Source organism: Salvelinus fontinalis, chromosome 8 (genome assembly GCF_029448725.1).
Source record: "Salvelinus fontinalis isolate EN_2023a chromosome 8, ASM2944872v1, whole genome shotgun sequence".
Classification (NCBI taxonomy): domain Eukaryota; kingdom Metazoa; phylum Chordata; class Actinopteri; order Salmoniformes; family Salmonidae; genus Salvelinus; species Salvelinus fontinalis.
Window position 1 is genome coordinate 22,237,775 of NC_074672.1, and position 13,026 is coordinate 22,250,800.

General features: G+C 40.6%; 1 protein-coding gene across 1 annotated transcript; it reads right to left on the reverse strand.

The window, feature by feature from the left end:
- Positions 1–7,276: 7,276 nt before the first annotated feature.
- On the reverse strand, positions 7,277–10,888 carry LOC129860866 (UDP-GlcNAc:betaGal beta-1,3-N-acetylglucosaminyltransferase 7-like). Its single transcript, XM_055931725.1, has one exon. The coding sequence runs from the start codon at positions 10,250–10,252 to the stop codon at positions 9,005–9,007; it is 1,248 nt and encodes a 415-aa protein (XP_055787700.1). The 5' UTR covers positions 10,253–10,888; the 3' UTR covers positions 7,277–9,004.
- Between the last annotated feature and the right edge of the window lie 2,138 nt (positions 10,889–13,026).

Sequence of the window (13,026 nt, forward strand, 5' to 3'; positions counted from 1 at the left end):
TCTTTGTAACCTCAGGCAAGGCTTCATACTACATGCTCATGCTTCATCAAAAAATAATGGTCGATTATAAGTGTTTTTATTTTAACTAGATCTTTCACTCCTATTTTATGTTATTAATTGGAGATGTTTGGTCTAGTTGGGTTTTGTAAGTGTATTATGTTTCAATTGGATCTTTTTATTCCTGTCTGTTTATGTATTGGAGATGTTTGGTCCAAGTGATTTGTAAGCTTTATTTTGATGATGTATTAGTCAATTGTTGGTATTGATATCTACTCGCTATATGTCATTTTAGTATAGTTTTTGAGGCTAATTACCCTCAAGAGGAGGGATTATGTAGGAGTAATTGATACATATGTAGGTAGATATCACACTATTAAACAATAGACAGGTGTACACTAGAAAATAGGAGAAGAAGGCAGACGTGAGTGCATTTGCCATTCTGGTAAATACAGGAAACCAAAGATTAGCAGATGGCCAAAGTCATACGTGCTTTAAAGTGCATGTATGGAAAAAGCAGGACACCATTATGAAGATAAAATTGACAGGAACGGCCATAAGTGCTTAGGGTAAAGGCCATAAGTGCTTAGGGCAAGATAGACATATATTAATTTTAGGGGACAAGGGGGTCCTGCCCCCATTATAATCTAATCAAGAGCGGATACAGGCGTTATTGGGCGTAGACAAGCAGGAAGCCTGAAATGAAGGATAATGGTGGCAGATGACCATAGGAGAAGTAATTTAATTAATGTATGTAATGATCTCATGTGTGTGGATGTGTATAAAGAGCGAACCAGTGCTCTGGGAAGAGGTGGGATCCGCGGATCGTTCCGGCTTGTGATACATTGTATTAAAAAGTCTATTTGATTTCACAAGTTCTTACTAGTGTTATATTTCTGAGACGATTTTCCACGACAATTCTCACAAAAACAAGTTAATCTCTGAAATGTAAACTGAGCACTGAGCATACTGCAAGCTTTTTTTCAAAGCTTTACATTTAATTCAGCTTGTTGTGCTAATTTTGCAACCCGCGGAAACAACTTTGAAGACACCACCACAACAGATAAAATCCTCAGTTGCTGCGAGAAAGCTGCACCGCTCAACTGAGCTCTGTGCTTATTAGCGGATGTAATATATTACGAAATCTGACTTTTCTATACACTATTCATGAAATGTTAGATAAAGGCCCCACTGAACGATTCAGAGCATGGGTAATCATATTTATCTTGGTAAAATGTATTTTATAACACAAGGAAGGGAAATGTCAGCACCAAAGCGCATTGTCACTCACTCTGGGCAGAATGAGTGGACACCTTACATATAGATGCATGCCCATACTCCAAACATGTGCACACACACAGCCAGCATTCAAACACTGTACAACCTGCTTGCCTTGCAGTTTACCTGTATACAATCAAATTTATTTTTAAAGCCCTTCTTACATCAGCTGATGTCACAAAGTGCTCTACAGAAACCCAGCCTAAAACCTCAAACAGCAAGCAATGCAGGTGTAGTAGCACGGTGGCTAGGAAAAACTCCCTAGAAAGGCCGGAACCTAAAGAGGAACCAGGCTCTTAGGGGTGGCCAGTCCTCTTCTGGCTGTGCTGGGTGGAGATTATAACAGAACATGGCCAAGATGTTCAAATGTTCATAGATGACCAGCCGGGTCAAATAATAATAATCACAGTGGTTGTAGAAGGTGCAACAAGACAGCACCTCAGGAGTAAATGTCAGTTGGCTTTTCATAGCATCTCTACCGCTCCTGCTGTCTCTAGAGAGTTGAAAACAGCAGGTCTAGGACAGGTAGCACGTCCGGTGAACAGGTCAGGGTTTCATAGCCGCATGTTGAACATTTGAAACTGGGGCAGCAGCACGACCAGGTGGACTGGGGACAGCAAGGAGTCATCAGCCCAGACCTGAGGCATGGTCCTAGGGCTCAGGTTGTCACGCCCTGGCCTTAGTATTCTTTGTTTTCTTTATTATTTTAGTTAGGTCAGGGTGTGACATGGGGAATGTTTGTGTTTTGTTGGTTTTGGGTGATTCTATGGTAAAGGGGTTGTTGGGTGTAGTATATGGGTTTGTGTTGAGTACATGTGTCTAGCGTTGTCTATGTATGTTTAGTTGTCTAGGAGAGTCTATGGTTACCTGAATGAGTTCCCAATTAGAGACAGCTGATTTCGGTTGTCTCTGATTGGGAGCCTTATTTAGGGTAGCCATGGGCTTTCATTTGTTGTGAGTAGTTGTCTATGTGATACGTTTGTAGCCTGTGTGTGCACATCGTTGTTTAGCTTCACGATCGTTTTCTTGTTTTGTTTAGTTCGTAAGTGTGTTTGTTTCGTTTGCCTTTTTCTTCGTTAATAAAAAGGAGATGGCTTATTTTCCTAAAGCTGCGTTTTGGTCCGTCAATCCTCCACACGATCGTGACACAGGTCCTCTGAGAGAGTGAAAGAAAGAAAGAAAAAGAGAGAGATAATTAGAGAGAGCATACTTAAATTCACACAGGACACCGGATAGGACAGGAGAAATACTCCAGATATAACAGATTGACCCTAGCCACCCGACACAAACTATTACAGCATTAATACTGGAGGCTGAGACAGGAGGGGTCGGGAGACACTGTGGCCCCTTCCGACGATACCCCCGGACAGGGCCAAACAGGCAGGATGTAACCCAGGATGTGCCAAAGAGGGACCACTAGAGGGATAACTTCAACCACCAACTTACCATCCTGAGACAAGGCCGTGTATAGCCCACTAAGATCTCCCCCACGGCACAAACCCGGAGAGGAAGATCGAGTCATTGACTCAACCCACTCAAGTGACGCACCCCTCCTAGGGACGGCATGGAAGAGCACCAGTAAGCCAGTGACTCATCCCCTGTAATAGGGTTTGAGGCAGAGAATCCAATGAACACACTCAGTAATTCCTCATGGTGGTGATGGAAGGTCATTCTCTTCTCTTTCTCCTGTGCACTGGGAAGCTTGGCAGTGTGGCTAAGCTGAAGCAGGTGTGGTGGGTGGGGGGTAGGGGCAAGGCCATGGGCAAAGGGAGAAGGATTCCTTTGAAACTGTGAACCCACACCCAATCGTCCCTGCCCCAGTCTTCTCACACAAGGGCCTGCACAAGGGGACCCTAGATTGTCCAGGAGACAGGACTTAGGATGGACCACAGTACCATCCCAACAGTATGAAATACCTTCCTTCCTCTGTCTCCTTTCCTTTACAATCACTAATCTGAAATGATATGATAGGTTTCAATCAAATGGCTTTAACCCAAACTATGTAGTCACCCTACACCAGTGGGAGAGGAAATGAGGGAAGGAGATGTGTTAGAGTTTTGGGCCACAGCTCTATGTTGACATCCTGACTAGGGAGGGATGGATTCACTTCCCTTCCCTCTGGGTCTGTCAGATGGAGGGACACTGAATATTATTACAATATATTACTACATTATTATACTCAAATATATATGAGTATACTGTATACTAAGTTATTATACTATAGTACAAATTCTAATGTATTTATCTATTACTCCAAAGTCAATAACTGCCTGAGTGTAGCATTACATTACAACAAGCTCTATGCATGGTATCTGTTTACATTTCACTTTACATGTCTCTCACTTTACATGTCTTATCTAATCAAATCCATTTTTAAAACTTTGATGGTAGATTTGTCTTTTTTGTTTCATACTGCTTTTCAAATGTTTTGTCAAACTATTTATAGTCTCAAAATAAGTGTTTATATTTTAGAAGTGTCTAGAGACAATCAACACACAGCACAGATACAGTGCATTTGGAAAGTATTCGGACCCCTTCACTTGTTTTTCTTTTGGAGTAATGTAAGTTCAAGCCATACCTTATCAAATAGCTAAGATTTGAGAACGATCCCACTTGATGACAAATATTAGGCAACTTAGTTCACTGTAATACCTTCTAGATACAGGGTAAGATGCACCCTTTATAGGGCCCTATAAAATCGGTTTCATGTTTTCCTGATTTCGTTTTTTTTTTCTCCCTAAATTCTCTCTTTTGTTTTTCAAACATTTTTACGTCTGGGATTTTTTTTCTCTAAATGTAGATTTTGGGGGTTTTCCCTTTAATGCAAGTGTGCACCAGGAAAATACCTTGTTTGGTTAAGTGGTGTTGATGTGGCGCTCATTTGATTGCAGAGTTTGCCAAACAAATGGCCACTGGATTGATGTAAATAATCAAGATATAATTCTGCCAGGTAGGCATAGACTACTTTGTAGTTAATGTTTAATTAAGAAGATTTTTGGGAAAGCCTTTCCATCTCTACCTCATCGCTAACAGCTACAAAGTGTAGACGTAAGCATGCACCAGACACACACACAGACAGGGGCATTCCTGTGCCATTTCAGAAAGTCTTGTGAACATTCTCAAATCTGCACTCATTTTCCATCAACTGTAGGGTACTAGGGGGTAACTATTCTCATGGGGTAACTGCCCCCCCCTCGAAATCACATTAAGACCACAAGATGTCACCAAATTATTTTCCCAACACTCCCTCGTCAACAAAACATTTCCTCCGTGTCATCACAACTTTGAGATATTTCAACAAAACGATTTTGTGATAAGTTGATCAAATTTTTTGAAATTTAAAATAAATTGTAGATATATTCCAATGAAGTTAGATCTATAATTGTTTTGTAAATATACAAGGAAAGCCCTAAGAAAAATAATCCACTTGTTTAGAGAGACAAATGTTGATAATTTGAGTAAAGTAGTAATATGTTGGGGTCAACTCACCCCCCCTTACTAGGGGGTAACTGGCCCAGTTAGGGGCTAGTTACCCCTTCATGGTTATGTGTTTCTACCAGTCATTTAGACAATGACGAGCCCAGTTAGCACTAGTTTATGCTAACTTGCTAGCTAGCAACTTGACTTGCAGTAAATGCTATCCAGCTAGCTAGTTAGCATAAGCTGCTAGGAGTGCTAGCTAGCAACCTTACTACCAGATCGTCTGAAGTAAAATACATAAAAAATATAACGTAACTTAACTGAAGTTGTAAATGTTTCCAATAGTGACTGATAGCTTTACAATTAATGTTACTTTATAGCCTTTTAGCTATTTAACACAGCATTTTATGTCATATACAGTGCATTTGGAAAGTACTCAGACCCCTTCACTTTTTCCAAATTTTGTTACGTTACAGCCTTATTCTAAAATGGATTAAATAAAAAAATGTCCTCAATATACACAATATAACCCATAATGACAAAAGAGAAAACAGGTTTTTAGAAATGTTTGCAAATGTATATATAAAAAAAACATTTACATAGATATTCAGACCCTTTACTATGAGACTTGAAATTGAGCTCAGGTGCATCCTGTTTCCATTGATCATCCTTGAGATGTTTCTACAACTTGATTGGAGTCTACCTGTGGTAAATTCAATTGATTGGACATGATTTAGAAAGGCACACACGTGTCTATTTATGGTCCCATAGATGACAGTGCATGTCAGAGCAAAAACCAAGCCATGAGGTCGAAGGAATTGTCCGTAGAGCTCCGAGACAGGATTGTGTCGAGGCACAGATCCAGGGAAGGGTACCAAAAAATGTCTGGAGCATTGAAGGTCCCAAAGAACACAGTGGCCTCCATCATTCTTAAATGGAAGAAGTTTGGAACCACCAAGACTCTTCCTAGAGCTGGCTGCCCGGCCAAACTGAGCAATCGGGGGAGAAGGTACTTGGTCAGGGTGACCAAGAACCCGATGGTCACTCTGACAGAGCTCCAGAGTTCCTCTGTGGAGATGGGAGAACCTTCCAGAAGAATAACCATCTCTGCAGCACTCTACCAATCAGGCCTTTAGGGTAGAGTGGCCAGACGAAAGCCACTCCTTAGTAAAAGACACATGACAGCCCACTTGGAGTTTTCCAAAAGCCACCTAAAGGACTCTCATACCATGAGAAACAAGATTCTCTGGTTTGATGAAACCAAAATTGAACTTTTTGGCCTGAATGCCAAGCGTCACGTCTGGAGGAAAACTGGCACCATCCTTACGGTGAAGCATGGCGGTGGCAGCATCATGCTGCGGGGATGTTTTCAGCGGCAGGGACTGGGAGACTAGTCAGGATCGAGAGAAAGATGAACGGAGGAAAGTACAGAGAGATCCTTGATGAAAACCTGCTCCAGAGCGCTCAGGACCTTAGACTGGGGTGAAAGTTCACCTTCCAACAGGACAACAACCCTAAGCACACAGCCAAGACAACGCAGGAGTGGCTTCAGGACAAGTCTCTGAATGTTCTTGAGTGGCCCAGCCAGAGCCCGGACTTGAACCCGATCTAACATCTCTGAAGAGACATGACAATAGCTGTGCAGCGACGCTCCCCATCCAACCTGAAGAATAGGAGAAACTCCCCAAATACAGATGTGCCAAGCTTGTAGCGTCATACTCAAGAAGACTCGAGGCTGTAATTGCTGCCAAAGGTGCTTCAACGAAGTACTGAGTAAAGGGTCTGAATATTTACTTAAATGTGTTATTTCAGGGGTTTTTTTAAATACATTTTCAAAAAAATTTAAAAACCTGTTTTTGCTTTGTCATTATGGGGTATTGTGTGGGCTCATGAGCTGTGCTCCAATTTTACTGTGGATAGCTTTATTTTGGACCTATGTACAAATTAGAATCGTGCATAAGAGTTGCCACATCAATGTCACTGAATTAATTTAGTTAAGATATTGTTATTAAATGTTCAATACCAATGTTATTTAATGTTATTAGTTATATTCCATTCCAATATTATATTGCAATTAATATTTGTTTTAATTCATTTAAAACAACTATTGAAAACCTTTTGCTCCCGAATGTCATTTCATAGACTGCTGGGATTTAAGATCTTGCATTATTCAAATCATATTTAGTTCAATTGTACATAATGGATGGTATGGAAAAGGATCAACAGAGAAAGAACAAAGGAAATTAATGTGCTGGTGAGTTAAAAAGGACTTTACATCACATCTCCCCATAGTGCAGTATATTAATTGTGACGTGCTACACCCCCCCCCCCCCCCCTTATTTAGAAATAAGACAACTAGACCAAGCTTTTTAAGTATTACTTACTAAAGAATTTCTACATAAAAGTACCCGGGGCAATTATCCCAGTACTTTAAAAAACGCCACTTTTCTAAAAACAATATTTAATGAAATCACTAAAGAAGTGTAGACTGTAGCCATTTATTTCGCTTTATAGTTGATGACCTTCATCCACATGCCCTTTTTTCTCTCCAAACATTGCATTTTTGGGTCAGCAATTAGACATTGTTCTTAGGGGAGCTAGTTACACCCTCCTACCCTACTTGTTGTGGATAAAGGTATGCGTGTGTGATGACGTAGTGCACATAAAAATACTCTTTGCGGTTACATTCCCATGTACCGAATAAAATATACAAGTTAAATGGGGTTCCATTGCATATTCAACTCTACTGACGGTTTTGTCACACACAAAAAAATGCATTATAGCGAATGTGCCCACTCTGGACATGGTACTGCGCTCTATCCAACAGCTCAACAGCTCACAGATATGGAAACATGTTTTATTTGTAAAATGACAGCCAAACATCAATCATCATGTCACCAGAATAAGATACTATATTTATTGGAAAGGAGCATCAACCTTGCACTTTCACCACCCGTTGAAGTTGATCACTTATTTTATCTGTAGCCTAATCATCTGCACGCTTCCCTGAGTCTTGGGAGGATCACACACCATATCATCACGTGACTCCAAGTTTACTTCGATATGATGGTTATTATATCAATAAGGCGTTTCCACAGCCAATTCACGCATACCAAATGTTACCGACACCAATTGTCCGTGGGCATTTAGGCTATAAACTTGTACCGGCATTTCATGTTATCATCAACCCGGTCGTGATTTATTTCATATGTCAGGTAATTCATCCACGTGAAATGGTTGTTCATGGCTTATGATTCACTTGGACAAATTAATACATTTTCAATTCAGTTCAATAGATTTGGTTGATTTCTTACTAAATTCAATACATAGGCTATGTGAATATTGTTGAATTCCGTTGTAATGTCTGCAATACGTGATTCCGTTCGCGTTCTCCACAACACGGAATAGGGCCCTAAACCTTTATAATGTTGCATTTGTGACTTAGGTTTGTCCCATATTTATTCAATTACGTAGGTGTATATATTGTCCTTGTGTATTTTGAGTACATATCCATCAGTATTGACTGTAGATTTACAACCATTTTGTGTACAGATTGAAACATCCATGTTTGATTAAATAAAGCTAAATGAAGCTGGACAGTGCTGATGTTGCTGTTTTTCTGGTTTGTTTGAGATGTCAAAGATGTATTTTAGAGGCACCTGTTGCAATCTTCTACACCAACACTTCTACACCAACAATTAGTGCTTGATATCCACCTAGCAGCCCTCAACTCGTACCCAGCACTACAGTAAAACACTGATATAACAAATACATATTTATTGAATCTGTTACAAACATCAAACCAAAAACTAGTTTTGACTCTTAAAATATAATTCAATATGTGTTCTAGAATTTGTTCTTTACCTAATTATATTTTAATGTAATCTCCACCTTTTCAGTGTTACTCACACATCCATTATCTCAAAATTCAAAAGCACTAAAACTGTAGCATGAAAAGGGGTTTTCAGTGTCAAAGGCTGCCATTTATTTACAGATTTGGCTGAAAAAAAGTGGTTCATCTTGTAGACCTAAGGAATGTGCATTTACTTATTTGGTTTTCCTGTTGGGATTTGGGTCTACCTATCTACATTAGAAAAACATTAACAAACAGGTAGGTGAGAATGAAAGAATGTCATTCATAAACATTTGTTTAAAAAAAAAAATCCCCGCATGATTGTTTTCCCATTCTTTCTTAGTTGGATCTTTTTAGTGCCCTACTAGGCCTACATACAAATATTACAATTCAATTGTAAAATCTTACAATATTTTTTGCATAACCTTTGAGTCCCTTTGAGCTGTAGGTTGACACTCATTGTGCAGTCCTTTTGGCGCAAACCAGCTCCTTATTTTCTACTACGCTCCACATCATGAGTAGCTCCTGAGGGCTCAGTTTATGGACTACGATGAGGTTTTTGAAAAAGCACGGTTCGCTGTTCATTGGGCTCACTCTGCGTTTCATGATGCCAAAGGTCCTAAATCCTGGGTGCATCTCAGGTGCCAAGTGTAGCTTCTGTAGACACATTCCCAAAAAGACATCATCAATCGGATAGAGCTCCAAGGCCTCTGAAACCACGAACAGTCTCCGAGCTAATTGTGAGGACATTAAAAACCCACCACCACCAACATAAGGTGGGTACGGTTTGTCAAACAGCTCTTTGGGGATGTAATATTTGCTCTGGCGGTTTCTGATGGGGATTGCTTTGGAGATGGTGTCCCCAACAAATACATTTAGAACTTTGCGGTCCTCAGTCTTGAAACGAATAAGTTCCAGCAAGTTATTTGTATTCACGAAAACGTCATCATCCCCTTTGAATATAAACTTGGCACTGCAGCAGTGAATATCAAACCATTTCAGAAAATTTACCTCTTTCAAGGTGAGGTTGAAAAATGTGTCCATAAAATCCCATTGGAGAATGTCTCCATATATCATGTCCTCATACTCAATCAACTTTTGAAGGTTTTTAGTGTCTTTGCCATTTGTAGGGCTTCCAAGGAGAAACAGCGTTTTTATTCTCTTACCATCAATTGTTTGTTCCCTACCCCAGGTATTCCGCACGGCCTCTCGCCTATCATGCTGCTCTATAACGGATTTTACAACCATGAGCAAGTGCACGTCTCCATTCCTGCACTTATCCGGATGGTTTATCAACATTGGGAAATATCGACAATGTCTGTGCAACACAAACTGGTGGAACCTCGTATCCAAACGTCGAAACCAATCATTTTTCCTTACGGCTGAATCTTCACCGCAGTTCATAACGTGTACATCCCAAGTAGACGCAGTAGTGTTGGAGACGGTCACCCGTGGCGCATCCAAATCATCACCAATAACTGGCGGCGAGTAGTTTCCCAAACTGCTTTTCAATATGCGTTTTCCTTTGTATAAATCACACTCAGGTCCACACCAACCGGCGTGTCCCATTCTTTTAACCTCCATGTCGTCCTTGATGCTGTTATCCACAAGCTTGAACTTTGAAATCATCACCAAAGACGCAAAAACGAGAGACAAGCTCAGGAGAGTTTTCAATATCCTCTTTCTCCTGAAAAAATTATCCATAATTATAGCGCCAAACGCGTATGAATGAATGAGGAATACTTCAATTGAATAGGCACCCCTATTTTCATAGCATTTAATTACTCTTTAGTGTCCATTTGAAGTCCATCATTGTCCTTTGAAAAATGGAGAGCTGCGCGTAAATTATAGACTGGCTACAGAGTCAACAGAGCAACTATTCCGTGTCAAGCTACATTGAAAATAAACTGGCTGCGCCACCGTGCTATTCCCATACATTTACTTTATTTTCTTTGAGAAAACAATCTTTGTTACATCATGCAATTTTTTTTTAAATATTCGGTGAGAGATAGTCTACCACCTGCAGACTGGTCTTGAAAAGTGACTGTCGCCTACGAGTTTCTCCCCTTATTCACTTTTAATTCTCCCCTCCCCACTACACTTTTCTGTGACCAAATGCAGGTATCCTATTTCACATCACAGGTGGCTCACTGGACTGCGCGTCCTGTTGGTTCACTAGACTTTGAACATCGACAAGGCTAGATATCTAATGTCATGGGATTCTTGAAAAAACCAAGTGTCTTGGCCTATAAAGTGCATTCAAAGTAAGACACGATAATCAAGTAGTTAGCTAGCACACGGTGTCGCTAACGCCTGCTGTGTACCAGACTAGCTGGCTAAAAAGTGTGTTCTGTGGGGTTTATCGGCGGCTGACATCTAGCGTCTTTAACGCCACCTACTGTACTGAAGCGCCCCTGCCTCCCGCCTGTCCGAGCTTCTTCTTCCACGAGGTTTAAGGGCGGTTGGCATCCAATAAATGTTGCATTACCGCCACCTGCTAGGCTGGAGTATAACTCCCTTATACCTTGCTTGAAAAATAATAATAAACAAATAACCTACCATCTACTACACTCACCCTACTCCACTATTTTAACCTATTAAGTCCTTCAAAATTCAAAAGGCACTCGCACATCTGAGCAATCTACTTTACAGGTGCATGGCAACAGTTGAACAAGATGAAGGAAAAAGAAAACCGCACACTGCTCTCGATAGTATCACTGATCTTTAATTAATACATTTATGTATCGGCCTTCGTCAGAGTTTTTGTGATTTAAAAAAAAATATCGCCCTTATGTAGACCTATCCCCACCCACATCCGTTCCACGCATCGAAAGGGGTTGGAGGCGAAGGAAAAAGAAATAAGTGCTACCAAATATAACAATATGCATTTCATAAATATTCGAATGAAGAGTGTAAATAAGACGTATTTAACACGTATGTAAAAGCACAATGAGGACACAGCACGTTTTCATTAATCAGTGGGTACATCGTACGAAAAACGTCAGAGTAATCTTAAATAGGAACATAATTCATGTTCAAATTCACAACATAACATACATAGGCATTTCATCATTTAAGTCCTTTAGGAAAAAATGTCTGGAGGGTGAAAATCCCAAAACATTCTCTTTTATTAATATCACCTCCCCTGTCTGATATCTTAACTTTCTCTATGCCACAAAATCTAAAGGTAGAAATGTCATGCTTTAGGTCATTAAAATGTACTGCGACTGGATAATCGTCCCTGTCGTTTCTCCTGATTTTACTTTTATGTTCACTAATTCTCTGTTTGAGAGACATAGCAGAGCCCACATGGACATTTAATAATGTAAATAACATGGGTGGTGGAACACGTAATAATGTCATTTATTTGGAACCGTTTTCCTGTGTGTGGGTGGCAGAAATATTCACACTTCATCATAGTGTAACGACCCTGGGTTTATACGCGCGGAAATCGACTCTTCCGCTTGAGCATGCTTTTGCGGCACAGTCGATAGCGCCCCGGACCTCGGGCTAGAAGGTCGAGGGTTCGAGACCTGCTCCCTGCTGTTTCATTACATTGGTGTCAGAAGTGATCGGACCTTGCATCCACGACAGTGCGGTGAGCGCGTTCCTGTAAGACGTAGAGTCGCAAGCTAGCGCGAGGACGCGCTCTTTGAAAGGAGGGAGTAGTGTAACGACCCTGGGTTTACAAGAGCGGAAACAATATTGTTGCACTGTGCGCATCCACTGCATTTATAGCTACCATTTGGAAGAGGGCGAAAAAGAGCCTGGCTGATTTTCTTTTGTGGCTGGCAGTTGGCATGAACCAATTTATCGAGTAAATTGCGACCTCTCCTATACACAATAAGTGGTGGATCTTTTAATTCACAGTGGCGAGTAGTTTCCCAAACTGCTGGCGGCGAGTAGTTTCCCAACCTGCTTTTCAATATGCGTTTTCCTTTGTATAAATCACACTCAGTCGGCAAAGCTGGGTCCGATGAAAAAATATGCCAGTGTTTTTTGATCGCATCTCCCACTTTTCGCGAGTTCAAAATATATGTGGTTGTGAACATTACGGAGTGTTCTTTTTTTTGTAGCAGTTCATCTCGTGTTTTTCCCAATGCCAAATTAAGAGCTTCATCCACACATTGTGGCGAACAGCCTCTTTTTAGAAACCTAATGCGCATCTCCGCTGCTTTTTCTAGATAATCATCTGTAGAGTAGGATATACGGCGCAGTCAGAAAAACTGGCTTATTGGAAGTCATTTTTTTAATGGCTAAGGGTGGAAGCTGTCCCCCTGCAATAGAGTATTTCTGTCCGGTTCTTTTCTATACAGAGTTGTAAACAGGGTTCCATTTGATTTCTCAATCCACATATCGAGGTAATGAACACGTTGAGTGTCACATTCAACAGTGATTTTTTTATTGGGGTCAGTGTCATTGAGTAGTGCCATATAATCTGACAGCTCTTTTTCCGTTCCTTCCCATATGCAAAACAT

Coding starts and splice junctions, on each gene's coding strand:
- LOC129860866 (XM_055931725.1), bottom strand. CDS start 10,252: ATGGATAATTTTTTCAGGAGAAAGAGGATATTGAAAACTCTCCTGAGC.